Source organism: Electrophorus electricus, chromosome 15 (genome assembly GCF_013358815.1).
Source record: "Electrophorus electricus isolate fEleEle1 chromosome 15, fEleEle1.pri, whole genome shotgun sequence".
NCBI classification, from domain to species: domain Eukaryota; kingdom Metazoa; phylum Chordata; class Actinopteri; order Gymnotiformes; family Gymnotidae; genus Electrophorus; species Electrophorus electricus.
This window is the reverse complement of record NC_049549.1, coordinates 18,662,818-18,682,345: the sequence shown is the minus strand read 5'-3', so window position 1 is coordinate 18,682,345 and position 19,528 is coordinate 18,662,818. Positions and strand designations below refer to the sequence as shown.

The window sequence follows — 19,528 nt, the reverse complement described above, 5'->3', positions numbered from 1 at the left end:
GCCGATCCTGCCAAGTAATGGGAATAAGGGACAGTAATTAGTTAGACTACTATATAAAATATATCAGATAACATATTCAAATTTTGTAGTACAGTGTGTGTGTGTGTGTGTGTGTGTGTGTGTGTGTGTGTGTGTGTGTGTGAAAATAATACCATTAGCTAGTTGGGTTATCTAATCTTTTTAACGGTAGCAAGCTTAGCATAAATTCGCTACAAAGTAGCTAGATCGCTAACAAGTTATGCTAAACTAGGGCATGAGGTTTTACTAACGACACAACAAACCTTACCAACAAAGTACAAAATACAGAACAACACAATCTTTCACCACTAGAACACTATAAACGTTGCCGCTAAGTACAACAAAAAGCAAAGAAAAACTTACACCACTGGGTTTATTTTCTGTCACCTGGGTACAAATCCCTGCAGTCTCGTTATTAGCTTAGCTTGCGTTTTGTTGGGTGTCTCGTTTCCATGGTAACTACAGACCGTGTCACCAGGGCTTTTCAAACCTTTTAAACTGTTTCAAACAGTAGGAAGCGTGAAAAATTCTACAAAAATAGATAAAGTACTGTATACTTTGGACACATTCAAAGCGAATTTATTTTTTAACTCTTTTTTTTAAATTCCAAAAATGCTCCCCAGGGGGCGCGCTGTCACTACAGTCGGAGAACGCTCATGCGCGCGTGCATTTTAACTGCTGTGTGCGAGCTTGTGTGATGGGCTCCACTAGTTCATAGATTGGAAACATACAGAACATAATCCTTTATTGCTTTTAACGAGTTAATGCAGATAAAACACATACAGAATAGAACATAGTAACTGTAAAATATAAAATGGTATTGTCCTAAAATGTAATAAACAATGACCAATATTTTTAAAAATTCACATTTGTGCATGTTCATAAAAAATAAAGAAAATGGAAATGTCAGAAATGAAAATGACAAGACCCTTTATGTTTAGCTTGAGCAAAGTTTAACAAGTATAACTTGAAAGACTAAGGCAAAACGTCACACAAGGCGCGGGCCACTTTCGAACGGTCACACGGCGCTTTTCACGTCGATCACTATGGTGTAGCGCACGAGCTCGGCATGCTCTCGCGCTGTCCCTGCTTTCTTGGGCTCGGGCGAACGCGGGTCCTGCATCAGGGCGGCCAGAGACTCGCTCTCTTTCCTGTCCTGTATGAACGACATGTTTCCACTGGTTAAAGATCAGCCTGTTAGGGCAACACGTTATAACCATGACGTCCGGTGAATACCTTGGCCGACGGGTTACTCCTTCCACATCCTTTACTGCACTGGCTGGGGAAAAATAACTTCATCGTTAATAACATAAAACTAAAGGGAATTTTCTGAACACCCCCCCCCCCCCCCCCCCCCACAAAAAAAAAACAAAAAAACAATACAGATAGATAATGAACGGGATAAGATATGTACAGATAACTGGTCTTTAATACCATGAGCTGAAGAATATGTTTTTCTAAGTGAGAGGTGTGATTGTGGCTAAGGTGGGGAGGCATGCGTTGTTCTACACAAACGCTGCATATCCTGTTTATGAATAGTGTGGCACATTATCGGTCTAGGTGAGCTACCTCACTTCCTGTTTTGCCTAGCTGTGTTTTAGAGTTCTAACACAACATTTAGTACCTGTGCAGGTGTTAAATGTACAAACTCTTACCAGAACACGCACAGTGGAATGATCACAATGAGGAGGACGGCAGTGGCGGAGAGAAACAGATCACGCTCAGCTTCACTGTGCAGAGAACCACAGAGAGCAGGTGAAACGGGGAACATCGATGAGCGACGTCACACGCATCTCAGAACAGGCTGGGTCAGAGCACCAGGTAGTGTTCACAATCACGTGCCATAGTGTCATGCTGTGATTATCCAGCATTAGTACAGTTCAGTACTCACAGATTGAGGTTTCCTGGCGGTTACATCCACCTGAACGAAGATCGAGGCTTTGTGCTGCTTCCAGGAAGCGTGGCACATGTACATGCCAGCATCGCGCTCTGACACAGGCTTCGCAAAAAACAGCGCCGTGGCAACAGTGTCTGCAGCTGACCCATCAGCTCTGAGGTCAGAGGGTGTGCACAGAGTGGAGCATTTAACTACAAGCAGCGATATAGTTCTGTCTGAACAAGTACACTGAAGGCAGGAAGGAACGTGCTGACGTGACGTGCGGAGCAGATGGTTTCCCTGAAGGTCTACACCTTCCATGTGTCTCATACCAGACATGTTTCTGGAACATTGCACTGGAATGAATGCATGAACACTTTAGTGACCCTGGCCAAGCGTACCTGAAACATGTAAATTTATATTCTGGTGTGTTCCATAAACTCTGAAAAGGACCCTCTGTTGTGGATTGCTGGCTGCAGGGTCACTCTGTGTAGTGCAGGCTGCTGTCCTCGGCTCTCGACGCAGGGTCTACCGTGTGTTCAAAACCGCAATGGAGGAAATAACTGCAGAGACAGCAGGTTTTAAACACGTAAGTCCACTCACACAAGATCAGAAATGTCTCATCTGTTGATGCTGGCTGCATAGGATAAAAATGCGAAGGTGCTCACAGTATTTTGGGACGTGTATGGTTTTCCTCATGTCTTCTCCATAGTCGTTCTGAATCACACACGTCAGGTTTTCGTCCTCCATGCTGATGTCGTCGAAACTCATAGGCCGAGGTGGCCAGAACTGTAAAGTTCTCATTGTTGGTGTGAACGCTTCCGGGACGTATGGTGGGTGATGTTCTGATCAGAAATGACCCAGGAGATGTTGGGTATGACTGCATCACCTCTGTACTTGCACACAGCAGCCCAGAGTGTGGGTTGGTGGTCTCTCTGTGGACAACACTCACATGAATCTCAGAGGGACCTAAAAGGATGTGATTAGTGACTTACATAATATCGTATCTCTGTTACATTATAACATCTCTGTTACACCATAACATCTCTGTTACATCATAACATCTCTGTTGTTATTTCAGTAGTTCACTTGTCTTTATGGGCATACTGTAACTGGTATTGATTGAACAGTGAATAGTGTAGTCTACAGACCACTACAAAACAGACCTTTCAAAATAAGCTCCTCACAGGGATTTAGTGTGGGTGTAGATATTGAGGTGTACCTATTAAGGGGATATCAATGCTCTTTCCATTGTGTCCCTTCTGTCCGTCCTGGTCCAGCGAACAGGTAACAGTACATCCAGCATAGGAGAGAAGAGAGAGGCGTGTGGAGCTCCAGACTGTGCTCCTTTTCTCTGCTGTGGTCTGGACGATCTCAGGGCAGCAAGCCCACGCTGACACTGCATGCTCCAGGTGATAGCTGCATCAGGAGTTACGTTGTCTGCACTGGCACTCCACCACTGCGATAGGCCACACCGTTCTCCAACACTCTGCTTGAAATCAGCATGACTCTGGCATGTACTGCAAGGAATCAAACACACAGGACCCTGAGCGATACAGCGAAGACGCTCCCTCACAAAGAGCCATGATGTGTGCTGATGACCATCACACTAGCGTTTGGTGCTCTCACGTACACACGGGGAAAGACAAAGTTCGCGCCTCTCTGTATCTGCTAGGTCCCGACATGGTCAACCACACACTGGACCGTAAGAACTTGGGGCCAGCAGGCAGGTAACGTTAGGACGCTTCTCACAGAGTGCGATCTGTTAGAGGAAGTGATGTCAGACTTCACCGTGGTGTTCAGGTCTTCTGGAAGGATCCAGGATATGTTTGCAGCTGGAGTCGCATCCAGGGCTAAACACTCAACGTAAATACTATCTGCTTCTTTCCTGAGGTTTACACTTATGTTTGGAGGGAAAGACACTGAAAGAACAAAAAAATACAAGCATATGTATATATAATTCATATATATCTATGCATTCTAAAGCGTTAGAGCAATGGACTGCTAAGGAAATGCAGTGTATAGTGTATAGCTCTTTGACTGTATGTTACAGTATCATGGTACTGAAATGGAATCTGAACCCAAGCTACCACTTTAGAGGAATATAAAGACTTCGTTGTACCTGGTAACAGGATTCTGGGGTTCACTTTAATCTCAAACTGTAAGGAAGCTGTATGTTTGTGGTAGGAGGCTTGGCATTGGTACTGGCCAGCCAGGATTGTGCCGACAGGGCCTGTTATGGAGAGTTCGCTGTCCACCACGGCTATATCTTCTGACAGAGGTTCACCATCCCTGAGAGGGAGGACCAGAACCTACTGAGCAGTCAGTTAATCGCCCAGTACATCATAATTTACTGTAACACATACACCACGAGGAGAAGACCTCAGACATTAGACTTAGACAAGTAGGTCATTAATATGTGTGATGGTCAACACTCACAGGTGAAACTGAACAGCTGCATTGACAGAATGGACCAGAAGCACACAGAGACTGAGGTGTCAAACAGAGAGTGAGGTATCACACAGAGACTGAGGTATCACACAGAGTGAGGTAGTACACAGAGAGTGAGGTAGCACACAAGCTGAGGTAGCACACAGAGTGAGGTATCACAGATACTGAGGTAGTACACAGAGAGTGAGGTATCACAGATACTGAGGTAGTACACAGAGACTGAGGTATCAAACAGAGAGTGAGGTAGCACACAGAGTGAGGTATTACACAGGGATTGAGGTAGCACACAGAGACTGAGGTAGCACACAGAGACTGAGGTATTACACAGGGACTGAGGTAGCACACATAGAGTGAGGTAGCACACAGAGAGTGAGGTAGTACACAGAGAGTGAGGTATTTCACAGGGACTGAGGTAGCACACAGAGACTGAGGTATCTCACTTGCTGCAGCTGATTTCATAACTCGGTACGTTCCCTAGTGTTTCCATGCCGATAATGATGTTTCTGTCCCCTTGTTCTAGTGTCAACACAATGGAAGTGTTTTCACTGTTCATTCCAATGCTGTCTCGCTTCAGCTGTAGAGACCTGAGATCTAGAAGACACAATGAGATGTGGAGTGTAGGCACCATGAGAGAGGCGTGTGTGTGTCTGAAAGTTACACTCTTCTGCACGTATGCTGATCTGTTTAGATGGTGGCTTTGCTACTCACGGTAGGTTGGCAGTGTTATAGTTCTCGTCTGTACAGCAGAAAGAACTGAGTAGCCAAAGACACACGTGATATTTTCCCCTTCAAAGAGATACGGTGGGAACCAGCAGCAGCTCGCCACTGACTGGAGTCCCTGGCCACAGTTCTGAGGAGGCGGAGCATCAGTAGAGCTGGGCAGAGACCACGTGATGTCTGGGTGAGGCCTTCCTCCTGTTGCCCGGCACTCAACCTCCACCAGGTCTTTTCCTTCTTTCTTGGTGAGCCGCATTTCCATGTTTACGGTGGGAAACACTGTATCAGTAAGGATGGAAATGTTGGGAAAAAAAACTATTTTGGGAGATGTGGTAGTAGCCCTGTAGCTCCAGTGTGCAGGCAACACCAGGGAGCTGGTATACTGATCACTATATATGCTGCTCTGGTTAAGAGAGCCCAGGAGATGGTAAAGGATTTTAAAAACAAGAGACTGAAAGATCTTCCAATATATATATGATTACAGACGAAGTAATGTGTGTGAGACTGTCCTGCTGCTCCTTCACCAGAGTGGAGACTCAGTCATGAGTTTGGTTGGTCATGAGGTATTTGGTATTTGTGGGGTGACAGGTGATGTGAATGTTAAAAATAAACAGGAAACACATGTGATATAGAACTCACAGAGCATGGGCAGTGTGTGGTCAGAATGCAGACAGCAGAGTGACAGAAACACACACACACACACACACACGCACACACCACACACACACCACACACACATAACACACGCACGCACGCGCACGCACGCACACACACACACAACACACACACAACACACACGCACACACACACACACACACACATACACACGCACGCGCACGCACACACACACACACACACACACACACACACACACACACGTGCCTGCCTGGAGAGAGAGAGGTGAAGGAAGAGAAAAAAGAAGCTTGTCTAAGCCAAAGACTACAGCGAAGTTAACAGTGAGAACTGTAGTTTTAGGGTGAAGAGAAGAGAAAAATGTACCCAACGTCTGTAACTGTATGTCCGAGGTTCTTGGCTTGGACCAAGCTGGGTGGCTGGACGACACAGGTGACGCACTGCTCTCGTTGTTCAGGGGACGGGGACGCGGAGACGGCTGGGCAACGCTGGTCGTTTCCGTCTGGATGTGTGGAGTTGGTGGGAGGTGGCAGGGAGCATGTACCCAGCAGGAGCGCCAACTGCGCACACCTCCAGCTAATCACACCCGCTGGCTTGCCGTGGGAGGGCAGAACAGGAAACACTTTGGTACGGGATCCCATTCACAAGCTCATCATCCACATGGGTACTTATGTCAGGCTGGGCTTCAAAAAGGAAAATAAAGATGTGTGACTTATTTTCTACATCAATACTATTAAAAAATGAGCCAGAAGAGTGATGGTGGGATGGTAACGCAACACCACCCTCTTTAAAGGCACTGGACGTCTCCTTCTGCTTTTCTGATGCACTCACCGAGGACTGTAAGGAACAAGCTCTCCTTCCACTCCCAGTCGTCTGAGCTGAAGACACACGCATAGTGTCCCTCCATGTCCAGGCTGTCCAGATGCACCTTCACTGTGAGGTTGGTGATAGAGGCAGGGCTGGAGAAGCTCTCCTTGCTGAATGAAATTCTACCATACTTGAACCCTGCCATCCTTGTTGAACTCTTCGACGAGTCCATTCGATTCCAGGATGAATATTCAATCTCGTTTTTGCCTGTGTACTGGCAGTTCAGGTACACATCCTCACCCAGTACGCCGGTCACATGTGTCTCAATCAGCACGTCACTCCCATCCAGATCTGTTAAAAAGATGGATAAGATCATGCACCCCCGAGAAAGGTCACACACGCCCCTGAGAGAGGTCATACGCCTGTGAGAGAGGTCACATGCTTGTGAGAGAGGTCACGCGAAGGTCTTTGGCAAAGGTCTGCAGGTCTACAGAGAGACCTGTACAGACCAGTACAGACGTGCACAGACCGGTACTGACCTACACAGACTGGTACAGACTGGTACAGACCTGTACAGACCTGTAGAGACACTGCTATGCTATGCAGAGTGTCTGGCTATGCCTTGTCAGAAAACAGAACCTTCATGTCAGTCCATGTTACATATTTGTATTTTATTTAGGTGGATTACAGTTACTCCTTTCATTAAAACATTGCTATGTTGGAGACCAAGGTCTTGCAGTGCTGGTGAGAACTAGAGACAGAAGCCAGAACTGCTGGGTGAGATTTTACTGATAAAAAACAAATATCGTTCTTTCGTGTGTAATGCAAACATTCATTCATGATAAGTGTTGCTTGAGTGATCCAATCAAAATTGCATCTTATCACCAAAATCCATATGTTAATTCAAAATGTCAAAATGTGAAAAGAGTCATTAAAAGAGAAATGAAAAGAGGGTGAGAGTGTGTGTGTGTGTGAGAAAGAGACACAGAAGTACAGGTCAGAGTATGTTTCAATATGTCTCTGAATATTTCAAGTAGAGACAAAACTGAGAAGTGTAACCTTGTCAGATGGCGTTGAGGTATATCTATGAGAGCAAAAGTTTAATGAAAGAATCCATTAGTATGTGGTATAACAATTAATAACATGATGTGGTATTACAATTAATAATATGACGTGGTATTACAATTAATAACATGAGATGAGAATTCTGTAGCTTTTGCTCTATGCCTTAGGCCCCACCCCAGAATCACACACACACACACACACACACACACACACACACACACACACACACACACACACACACACTGACATAAACATACCTTTCTCCAGGACAATGAAGGTGAGTGTTAGTGTTAAAGATTCTTAATACATTCTGACAGATTCCTCCTGTAGATAAAAACAACCCTCTCCAGTGTCCTGAACACCCTCTGCTGCCCCTGCTGAGTGTTGGGTTCTTCTGCTTGCTTGTGAGCTGTTGTAGTCAGGAGTTGCTCTCACAAGCTCACAGACTCTTTCATCTTGCAGATTTACCACCCAGACGTACTTTCTGGGTTTACCATTTGAGAAAGCAACCTGCTTCTTTAAATGGTAGAGAATGTGCCTCTTCAAACAGTGATGTTGGAAGTGCAGCAGGACTGTTAGGCCTGATATGACCTGGTTTCCTACTGAGGCATTCACACAGCAAACCACACACACCTGCTCTGGCCTACTGACTATAAGAATTTGCTATGACCATATATGGATATGTGTATTCCTGCAACTACTTAGTGTATTATTACTTAATGTGTTTAGGCACATGCACACATATACAATCACATTCACTCAGATATAATCACATCCACACATATGTAATTAACAATACATCACCACATTATAATTATCACATTACAATAATCTGCTAAACACTCTTGTGCTGTATAACTCCATCTGTGACCTTGCACAAAATGCAAAGATTTTATTGGGGTTTTTTTCCAGTGTGTGACGGGTTTAATACTGAAAATAATGTCATTATTTTAACAGGAATGTCAGAGGGATTCCAGAAAGTTCTGGATGTTTCAAGGGTTCAGTTGTAATCCTTCATTTTTCAAACGTTCACCTTCAAGCATCTCATTATGCAGAGATTTAATTAGGGGAATTACAGAAACCAGTCATGAATGCACTTACAGAAACCAGTGACTGTGCTACGGTGAGACATTCAGGTGTATTAAACTGAGAAAGCACTGGACACAAATCACAGAAAATCCTGCTGAAAAAAAAGTCATAGTACCTTTTGCTGAGAAGTTGCTTTGAAATTTCAGTGGTAAATGTATTTACTGATTTCACTCAATGTAGATCATGTGTCATTCTACATCCATATATTAGCAGGTATATATCCCACTTAGAAATGATTAGAAAATCTTTAAAACATGAGAATCATTTGATATGATAGCTCTTCATGAAAGAAAATACACATGGCACACTTACCTTGAGCCTGTAGGTTCTGAAGGATGTTCATGAGAATTCCTACTATCACAAGTACTGGCAACCCCATGGACTCATTTAATGAGGAGAGACGTGACACACACAGGCTGTACTGGCAAGGGTGTGTTTGAATCTGAGTATGTGAAGGAGAAGGTTTAAGAGGTAGGACTTGGATGTGTGTGTGTGTGTGTAGATGTGTGCGTGTAGGTGTGTGTGTCTGTGTCTGTGTGTGTGTGTGTGTGTGTGTGTGTGTGTGTTGTTCCAAACATTATTTATAAGTTCAGCAGCAACAATACACCTCAGCTTCTCAAAAATGTAACACTTTGGTTTTTCAAAATGAGCTTCTTTCTGTTATGATAATGAACGTCTAAGCAAAATGAGGCAAAAACTGTTGAGTCATTACACAGAGAAATAAAGTCTGAGGTTTCCAACGACAACTTGACTCAGTCAATGAATAATAAGAGACGGTTTCAGTCTACGGCAGGAACTTTGTTCTGAGGTTTCTCAGTTTCTTTCTTCAAATATGCAACAGCAGCATGTGCTGTTGAATCAGCAGCGATTTGGTGACTGATTCAGTGAAAAGCATCTTATGCTCCCAGTTACTGTTGCTGAAGGTTAAATCCACCCGTGAAAACATACAATCATTAGAAACACATGAACCAGTTAGAAAGAAACACACAGTATTGTCCAAATTTGAGTCCACCCAAGAAATTATAAACACTTTATCTCATATTTATTTGCATGTAAAAAACACAACAAATAAACACAACAAATAAACAAATAAACATTAATACAACAAGTAATGACACATATACACATTATTATGATAAAAAGTGAGTGTATGTGTGTTTGTATGTGAGTATATATTTATATATTTCCAAACATGTTACTAATACCTTATAAGGCTAAAAAACATTTGTTTAGTTGCCAAACCTCTTCTGAAGGTCTGACATGCAAGAAGAGCATTATTCATCATACCAGTGCAAACACACACACACACACACACACACACACACACACACACACACAATCCGCAGTCTGACAGTTGCTGAAGTAAACAGGAAAAGTCAGAGGCAGGTTCTAACCTCAGATTTGTTCCTGCGATGGCACTGCTGAGATCTTCTTTAGACTGGCAGTGTTTATAAGATCTTCATGTAGCTGTCACTGGCCCCACTGATGGGGACATTTTCAATCAGTGTCTTGGATCTAAGTGTGATGTGTTTATCATTCCTGGATGTTCTCTCATCTGAGTGGAGACTGAGGACACAGAACCTTTTGCTCACAGTTTGTAAATCCTGTAGAATGGCCTGCATGTTGTTAAGGTCTTATTCATCAAACACTCACAGCATATACACAAACACACACAGCATATTCATCAAACACACACAGCATATACACAAATACAGCATATACACAAACACACAGCATATACACAAATGCTCACAGCATATACACAAATACTCACAGCATATACACAAACACACAGCATATACACAAACACACATAGCATATACACAAACACACAGCATATACACAAACACACAGCATATACACAAATACACATAGCATATATACAAACACACAGCATATACACAAACACACACAACATATACAAAAACACTCACAGCATATACACATAAACACACAAAAGCTATTTTAACAGTACATGTCACTGTTGGGAAAAGCCTGGAACCTTTATATTAAGGTAACTAGTGACTTTTATTTGCAATAACCAACCAGCTTTGTGTTATAATGTGCTGATCACATGTTAACAGTTAAGATGTATTTGGTAGAGCCTATTGCAATTTATGTGAAATTGTTTGGATTCATGAATGTCCTGTTTCAGACCATGCCACAGGACTTGGGCGAGACTGAGGTCAGGACTCTGACTGGGTCGATCTAACCGAGTCACAAGCCTCACTGCTGATTTACTGTCTTTTGGATTGTCATGCTGACTGCCTCGAGACAGAACACAGGCAAAAGCCCTCTGACACTCTAGAGTTTCTTGGTGTTAGTTTTGGATCCAGACCCAGCGTATTATCCTACTTCCATCTCATTTACCTCACAAGAAGCTCCCATGCTCCGGGGCAGAATATATACAGTGTGTCACTAAATTGAATTCTGTGTAAGTTTACTAAAACATTCAACATTTGTCTCATCTAAAGAATTGCTCTGAGAGTGATGTAGAGCATCTAGATTAAGTGTTTGATAAGGTCCCAATGAACCCTGTCCTAGTGCAGGGATTTGTCTTGTGATAGACTGATGAACACAGATGTTGCAGGACAGAAGATGCCAGCATCTCCTTGAATGCCATCAAAGGGGTCTCTGCAACTGGTCTGTGACTGGTCTGTGACTGATCTGCAGCAGGTCTGTGACTGATCTGTGGCAAGTCTGTGACTGATCTGCGGCAGGTCTGTGACTGGTCTGTGGTCTCTACAGTGTGCCCCTGTGGGTTTTTGCCTGTTTCTAGGAACAATACGAACTACCTTCCATTATTAAGAGCAGGAATGTCCAACCCAAACCTGAACTGACTGAAACAGCCAGCAACAATGACCTTGAGGTGAGGTCATAGTGGTTAACCTTGAGGTGAGGTCATTGCCTTAGTATTTTTGCATATATTCTTATCTTTAACATTCATTTTTATAGCCATATGTTAAAGATATGGCAATTTAAAATCTTTTTTTTGTTTGTTATATTGTTGTCTATAAATACTATTATGACAATATAATATCTAATCAGATTTTAGGGGGCTTTTATGCAGATCAGATATCAAGGTAGTGTACAAACCATTCTTAATGACTCTAAAAATGATATGCTTTATTACCTAATTAAGCCTTAACAAGACAGCATACAATATTATGTGTTACTACGTGAATATGGACTGTATCTAATAAATTGTGCACATCTGCAGACACTCTCTGACCTTAGCCTGTGACCCTATCCACTGACCCTAGCCCCTGACCCTAGCCCCTAAACCTAGCTTCAGAGCCTATTCTCTGACCATAGTCCCTGACCCATCCTCTAACCATAGCCCCTGACCCTAGCCCCTGATCCTAGCCCCTGACCCTAGCCCCTGACCCTAGCCCCTGACCCATCCTCTGACCATAGCCCATGACCCTAGCCCCTGACCCTAGCCTCTGATCTTATCCGCTGACCCTAGCCCCTGATCCTAGCTTCAGACCCTATTCTTTGACCATAGTCCCTGACCCTAGCCCCTGACCCATCCTCTAACCATAGCCCCTGACCCTAGCCCCTGATCCTAGCCCCTTACCATAGCCCCTGATCCTAAACCCTGACCCTAGCCCCTGACCCATCATCTGACCATAGCTCCTGACCCTAGCCCCTGACCCTAGCCCCTTATCCTAGCCCCTGACCCTAGCCTCTGACCCTAGCCTCTGCCTCACACACTGATGGGATTCTGTTAGTGGAATCTAACATAGCATGTATGTGTTTGGGCAGCAGATGAGGCTGCGTTTACACACAGACTTTAGCAGCTGGCGCAGTGCCCGTCCTGTGGCAGATGGAGTTTTCGTGATAGTCCGAGCCGCCCACAGGGCCAGGATACTCCACACCGTGCCTGGCTGAAGTGTCTGCCATTTCATGCCACAGAGCTTTCTCCTAAACTTCGGCAAACCTGGCCCAGACCATCACACTGAAATCTAACGCAGGATGTCCGTGCGTGCCATGAGCCAGGGTGGTGGATTTTGCAGGAGTGGCTCGTCATGACCGTGCTCACACAGGGCAGGAAGCCACTGCTCCCGCAAGCACACGGTGCATGTGCAAAGAATCACTGCATGCAGTTTGGGTTTGTGTCCTAGTTGAAGGGATGAGCAGGCAATGAACTGTCCCAGTGCAAACAAGTGTGCACACGGTCTTCCTGTAACACACAACAGGCACACGCGGTGTAAACAATGCGAGAAAACCATAAAAATGGATGAGAATTATGTTAATACTTTTATCCTAAACCCTTATGAGTTGGGATGCATGTGTGAGGTATTGTAGTGTGATTTATGTTCAAAGCGAAGATCAAGGGTGTCAGTCATTCAGATCAGGAAATGAGTTAACAGTGTTGCCAATTTAATTCCAAATACTCACAGTTCACTTTCTCTCTCTCTCTCTCTCTCTCTCTCTCTCTCTCTCTCTCTCTCTCTCTCTCTCTCTCTCTCTCTCTCTCACACACACACACACACACACACACACACACACACACACACTTAGTCAGCACTCTCCAGTTGCTGGCCATATAGATGCGCATTTCAATGAGAACATTTAGGCTGAGCTGTTTCATTGATTATGGCCATAGTTAAATTAATTCTAGACATCCTTTTCGCGTTTGTTTCTGCTCTTAGATCGGCTTATGCGTAAAAAAATGAAGCCGTAGAAATTTTTTAAAATCCGCTGTGCAACCTTTAGCTCAGAGAGCCATCTAGCGGTAAGAGGTGTTAACGTACATAAGCAGCAGTGATTTTAATGGTGCGAGGAAAGTAGAAAACACGGCGGCAGAACCTGGGGATGGCGCTAAAACCTTGCTTAAAACATGAAGCAGAAACAAAGGCCGACGCTAAGGCTAACTAGACTCAGCCCAGTTTCTGTAAAGTACTCTGGAATATATCCTTGAAAGAAGGCTGGGTGATTATGTAAGACTGCACCACTGTGAGATCTCCGCTACGGCAAGCGTTTAGTCAAAATATTTGCATTATTGATGTAAGTTTAATCAGGCCAAAGCCAACCCCTAAAGGTCAGAAGAGACCTGCTGTGCACGAAGGGCAATATTTATTCTGCCAAGGGATGATGTTTACATATTCATGACTGGAAAAGGATGATGAGGTCATTTCTGTGAGGAATTATGGATGACCTGCAAAATATTGTTCAGTCTGGGTGTTCAGTCACTTCAGGAATAACTACACTGAAAGGGTCACTCCATATTACTCCAAATCTCAACGCAAACAAAAGACTTCAAAAAGTGTGATGATGACTGATAGCATTGCACTGCAACATTCATGGACACTGTGGAATGTCAATGGTATTGAATCATATTACAATTGAACTATTGAACTGACTATTGAATATGAATCATATTACTACTGAACAACTGAATCGACTATTGAATCGATTCTAGATTCATATAACTGGAATCTATATACACCTTACTGGATTCTTAAAAATAACTCTGAACACATTCACTTTTAGTTTGCCATCATGGTCTACCTACCAGTAGAGTGTAGCTTCACTGCTTAGAAACATTTCGGTGGTGTTTTGAAGGTGTTCCACGATTCTCTCATTTCCTTTGTTGTTAAATCACCTGTGCTGAGCTGTGCTGAGAGTTGACTGTGCTAATCTATGCTGAGAGTTGATTGTGCTGAGAGTTGACCTGTGCTGAGCTGTGCTGAGAGTTGACTGTGCTAATCTATGCTGAGAGTTGATTGTGCTGAGCTGTGCTGAGAGTTGACCTGTGCTAAGTTGTGCTGAGAGTTGACTGTGCTGAGCTGTGCTGAGAGTTGACTATGCTGATCTGTGCTGAGAGTTGACTGTGCTGAGAGTTAACCTGTGCTGAGCTGTGCTGAGAGTTGACCTCTGCTGAGAGTTGACCTGTGCTGAGCTGTGCTGAGAGTTGACTGTGCTGAGCTGTGCTGAGAGTTGATTGTGCTGATCTGTGTTGAGAGTTGACTGTGCTGAGAGTTAACCTATGCTGAGCTGTGCTGAGAGTTGACCTCTGCTGAGAGTTGACCTGTGCTGAGCTGTGCTGAGAGTTGACTGTGCTGAGAGTTGACTGAGAGTTGACTGTGCTGAGACTTGACTGCATATCCACATTTCTTTACACTTCTATAGGTCTGCACATATACCCATATACCCTCTCCACAATTGCACAATTTTTGAAATGGACATTGGTTAACTGCAATAAATGAGTCATTCTCATGCATCATATATCGTTTTCTGGCAAATATTACAGCTTTTTCAATACGCTCATTCAGTAATTACAAAAAGAAAGAACAGAGATGGGATATATTAAAGAAATGTCAAAGCTTCAAATATAAACAGAAATAATAATTTTCTCAATCTGGTGCAGTTAGCGAGAGGAAACTCCTGTGGAATGAGATCTGCGGTCTTCACTCTCCTCAGTGTTTTTATAACGACACACTGGCACAGCGGGGAAGTCTGGTACTCCCATGTCAAGCAGATTCTCCCAGTGCTCCCAGCAACCAGCAAAAGAACCGGCCAGAAAACCAGAATGACTCTATAAACCTTTACGAACTAGCCAAAATGAAATACTCATATGTGCAGACATCAATCAGCAAATGCCAGGATGAATATGAAAGTGTCGAGTTCAGATGTAGAGTTCAGATGTAGAGTTCAGATGTAGAGTTCAGATGTAGAGTTCAGAGGCGTTATGGGAGCTTCTGTTTTACTTGCTTTTCTTTTAAAACCTACAGGTTTCACTTCCTGTGTCAGCAGCTGCTAAATGGCGTCCCAACACTTTGGCACAACAGCTTGAGGATTCTGCTTTGGGCTCAACATGTCTCCTCCTAATAATCTGCAGGGGCCTGAATTTTGGGTCAGTAAAAATGTCTGGCTGGAGTCAAACGTGGGGACGTTTTATTGCAGTTGCTATTATACAAGCAGGTCAAAATGAAAATGCACAGTGTCAGGCCTTCCTGTCTCTGATCCCTGGCGCTGCAGTGACACAGATGCTCTCTCTCTCTCTCTCTCTCTCTCTCTCTCTCTCTCTCTCTCTCTCTCTCTCTCTCTCTCTCTCTCTCTCTCTCTCTCTCCAGGCAGCAGTGCCAGCGGTGCAAATTTAATAATGTGGCCGAGTGTCCAGACATCACTGCTGCTGTGAACACGGCGCACTGCCGACCGGCCTTTGTTCAGCAGCCTCCGGAGCAGCAAAACACGCACACACCTAATTGGAAACACTATATTAGAGTTTGAGTTACAGTCAGTGGGGTCACAGCCATGAACTAAAGGTCTCGGGCCTGTTGCAATGATTTAAGTTCTGAAGTTTTCCGTAAATGAAATGCTACCCGTGGGACCCCGGTATCAGTGCTAAGACAGAAACCATGTCGTGCTGTTCAACCATTATTTCCTGTTTCTTTGTTCACAAAAAGAAATGGAGATTTTTTTTTCCAGTTGACTGCATCCTGTTAACTGATAATATTCACACACTTAACATACTAACTGAACCAACGTGAAGTTCGTTCTGTGTTTCAACTGAATGAAAGACATCTGCAAAGATGCAACAGAACCCAGTAGCATTCGAATCAGAACTGTTGTAGGCTTAGGGTTAGGGGTTAGGGGTTAGGGTTCATCCACTGTTCAGAACTGTTGTAGGGTTAGGGTTAGGGGTTAGGCTTAATCCACTGTTCAGAACTGTTGTAGGCTTAGGGTTAGGGGTTAGGGGTTAGGGTTCATCCACTGTTCTGAACTGTTGTAGGGATGGGTTAGGGGTTAGGGGTTAGGGTTCATCCACTGTTCAGAACTGTTATAAGGTTAGGTTTAGGGGTTAGGGGCTAGGGTTCATCCACTATTCAGAGTTGTTGTAGGGTTAGGGTTAGGGGTTAGGGGTTAGGGTTCATCCACAGCTGTGTTGTGTAATAAACATTTTTGAATTTGCCCCCTGAAACAATGTCATAATCAAACAAGAAACACAGTACATGTTTTGTCTTTGTTTCCATCTTTGAACATTTTCCCAGACTATAATTACATTTAAAGTCAGACAACACAGCCAGAGGATAATGTTACTTCAAAGCATGTTATCTAACTTTGCTTGTAATATAATATTGATAAGAGAGTTGAACTCGATGTTTGGCTGTTAGGAAGGAAGCTGCTCGGGAGGCAAAAAATCTTAAGAGGTGTTGCCAGTGTCCTGGGCCTTTCCCAACCTTCCAACTGTTGCCCTGGAATCTGAATCATGGGGCCCAGAGATAGATCTATTTCCCGGGAGGAGACAGGCCTGAGATTCCCAGCCCTGGTTACAGAATTCCTCAGCACCACACACACTGGTGTTTTCATAAAACTCAAGTGGAAATTTATGTCTTCACATAATAGAAACAATCTGGAATTCAGAGGACTAAATTCACATTCCTAACTTTTCCCTTTCTAGAAGGTCAGTTGAATTCTCCAGAACTGTGGCTGGTGTCTCCCGGCCGTGAGCCGACAGAGCCATGACGGTTCCGCTACATGGTGGGAGGAGCATGCTCCACTTCCTGCCCGTTGCCATGGGAATGCTGCACATGCCAGTGCTAAGTCCCTGTAATTAGGACTTCATGCTGCCTGGGTTTAATAGCTTTAAAAGGCCTTCTGTACTCGTCCAGTTCAATCATATGCAGTTTATCAGCTCTGGCACCAGAACGAGGCTCTGGCTGATTTCACCTGCCTCTCACCAACCGGGGAACAGTTGGATCAGAAAAGCAGTGAAGTCTTAATGGGCAAGACATTCATTTATCAAAGTCATTTATGGGTGTAATGTTACCCTTAAAGTGTAAATTCACACACACACAGACCTCATTCCACTGACATACCACTTATGCTTTTAAAGGTGTACTGATCACTGAATTAGTTAGAATGTAGTTCCAGTTGTCTTTTCTAATTATGAAATAATTATTACTATTACAATATCAATGATATTATGATATTTTCCGATTAAAGATATATACTGATTGCAAAGTTCTGAATTATTAAAAAAAACCTAATATTTGAGTCACAGGGGAAAAGCAGTACCCAGGACAAACACACTCTTTTTAAAATTAAGGAAGTATTTCTGTGTCTACGTATTGTGCTTAAACCTAAACTTAAATCAGTCTTTAACTGCAGTAATGAAAATTGGTCCAAATGAAAGAGATTCAAAAGAAAGCTGCATTTAGTAAGAAATAAAAAAAACCCTGATTCTGATTTAATCATTGTGGACTTTTGTCTCTATAATCAGAATAAAACACAAACAAACACACACACACACACACACACACACACACACACACACACACACACACACACACACACACACACACACACACACACACACATAATCTCGTAAACCAAGTCATCCGACTCCGCGCTGGTTTGCAGTGTGAACTCTCTGGTTCTCTAGCCACTCAGTCTCTGGTGATCCTGCCACCACCTGTTACAAAAACAGGTGGAACAAACACACCGAAATGCTTATGACAACACCGGAGCCCCAGAAGAGTCCGTGGGGCTGGGAGACAGAACAAAGCCTGAAGAGTACATGGCACACAACTCCACCTCTCACACACGTGACAGATGTCCATGGGTCCCCAGCCCAGGGCAGACCTCAGGACCACTGATATGGCCTAAACCCCCTCGTGCTTCTTCAACATCATAAAACTTTTCCCAGGAGTTGCTTCAACAGGATTTACATTCATTAAGGATTTTTCTTGTTTAGCCTTTTGTGGGCGGTGGGGGTGGGGTCATGTCAGGTTTTGTGGGAGGTGGTGGTGGGGTCATGTCAGGTTTTGGGGGGGGGGTCACGGCAGGTTTTGTGGGAGGTGGTGGTGGGGTCACATAAGGTTTTGTTGGAGGTGGGGGTGGGGTCACGGCAGGTTTTGGGGTGGGGTCACGGCAGGTTTTGTGGGAGGTGGGGGGTGGGGTCACATCAAGTTTTGTGGGAGGTGGTGGTGGGGTCACATAAGGTTTTGTTGGAGGTGGGGGTGGGGTCACATCAGGTTTTAGATAAAATATTGCCCAACCATTATGTTCACAGGCTTAATGTGTCATGACACCAGTTAGGATCCTAGTTATGGAATAGGGTTAAAATCACACGTGTCCTCGGGGCCAAACCCTGGACTGCCGTGAGTTGTGTTGGAGAGCGGCAGGTTGCAGGCTGTGGGTGGGTCAGCAGCTCACCTGTAGAGCAGTGTCACAGCCGTCACCTCTACTGAGGTATCATATGCCAGCAGAAACAGAGATCTGCTTGCTTTAAGGTTTCCTCTAGTAACACATGACCCAGAAAGGCGGATAATGAAATTGCAACCAGGGAGAAGTTTACAAAAAAATACAAATAAAAACAAGCAACAATAGAGCACAATGAAGCGTGTCGGTGAAACCATTTTATTGTCTTGGCTCTCAGTACCAGAGGAGTTCGAAACACAAAGAAACGTTTGTGGCTGTGTTCTCACTGAGAGACGAAACTGCTCAACTGGAAAACAATCAGAGTGGCCTGGTCCTCCCAGAGCTGAACCCTGACCCTTCTCATCTGAACCACGTGGCTGTAAGCTCAGAAGGGAGTCCTAAAACGGGACGCAGGCAAACGCTTCTGCTCCCTTCAGCACTAGTGACTTTGCAGGGGCAGGATCTTCACCAGTGACTATGACTACACTAGTGACCTATACCAGTGACTCTGTGGCTACACCAATGACCTATACCAGTGAAGCAGTGACTTGCAAGAACTGGCAAAGAAACATAAGAAACCCCCTCCTCCAAAAACAGTCCCACGCTCAGACCCACAGCACTAATCTGTTCATGGGGGTGCAGGCTGGGGCCCCCCACTATAAAGAGGACGATGGGGTCTGTTCATTAGCAGAGCTGCTCCCCCACTCTCTCAGCACTGCG

General features: G+C 44.2%; 1 protein-coding gene and 1 long non-coding RNA gene across 2 annotated transcripts; both read right to left on the bottom strand.

Annotated features, from left to right (window-relative positions):
- Window positions 1-870: 870 nt before the first annotated feature.
- On the bottom strand, window positions 871-2,811 carry LOC113587638. Its single transcript, XR_004776908.1, has 6 exons — window positions 2,563-2,811; window positions 2,296-2,457; window positions 1,910-2,069; window positions 1,674-1,748; window positions 1,255-1,297; window positions 871-1,174 (listed from the first exon to the last, which is right to left on the bottom strand). It is a non-coding gene; the product is annotated as an uncharacterized LOC113587638 (long non-coding RNA).
- Window positions 2,812-3,529: 718 nt separating this feature from the next.
- On the bottom strand, window positions 3,530-5,447 carry LOC118240070. Its single transcript, XM_035534382.1, has 4 exons — window positions 5,054-5,447; window positions 4,786-4,936; window positions 4,017-4,186; window positions 3,530-3,816 (listed from the first exon to the last, which is right to left on the bottom strand). Exons 1-4 carry the CDS (start codon window positions 5,322-5,324, stop codon window positions 3,566-3,568), a joined length of 843 nt encoding a protein of 280 aa, XP_035390275.1. The 5' UTR covers window positions 5,325-5,447; the 3' UTR covers window positions 3,530-3,565.
- Between the last annotated feature and the right edge of the window lie 14,081 nt (window positions 5,448-19,528).

Excerpts from the sequence above, each read along its gene's own strand:
- LOC118240070 (XM_035534382.1), bottom strand. The coding sequence starts at position 5,324 with ATGGAAATGCGGCTCACCAAGAAAGAAGGAAAAGACCTGGTGGAGGTT. Across the intron at positions 4,937-5,053 it reads TATAACACTGCCAACCTACC|ATCTCAGGTCTCTACAGCTG; the intron begins GTGAGTAGCAAA and ends TGTGTCTTCTAG. Across the intron at positions 3,817-4,016 it reads CCCCAGAATCCTGTTACCAG|TGTCTTTCCCTCCAAACATA; the intron begins GTACAACGAAGT and ends TTGTTCTTTCAG.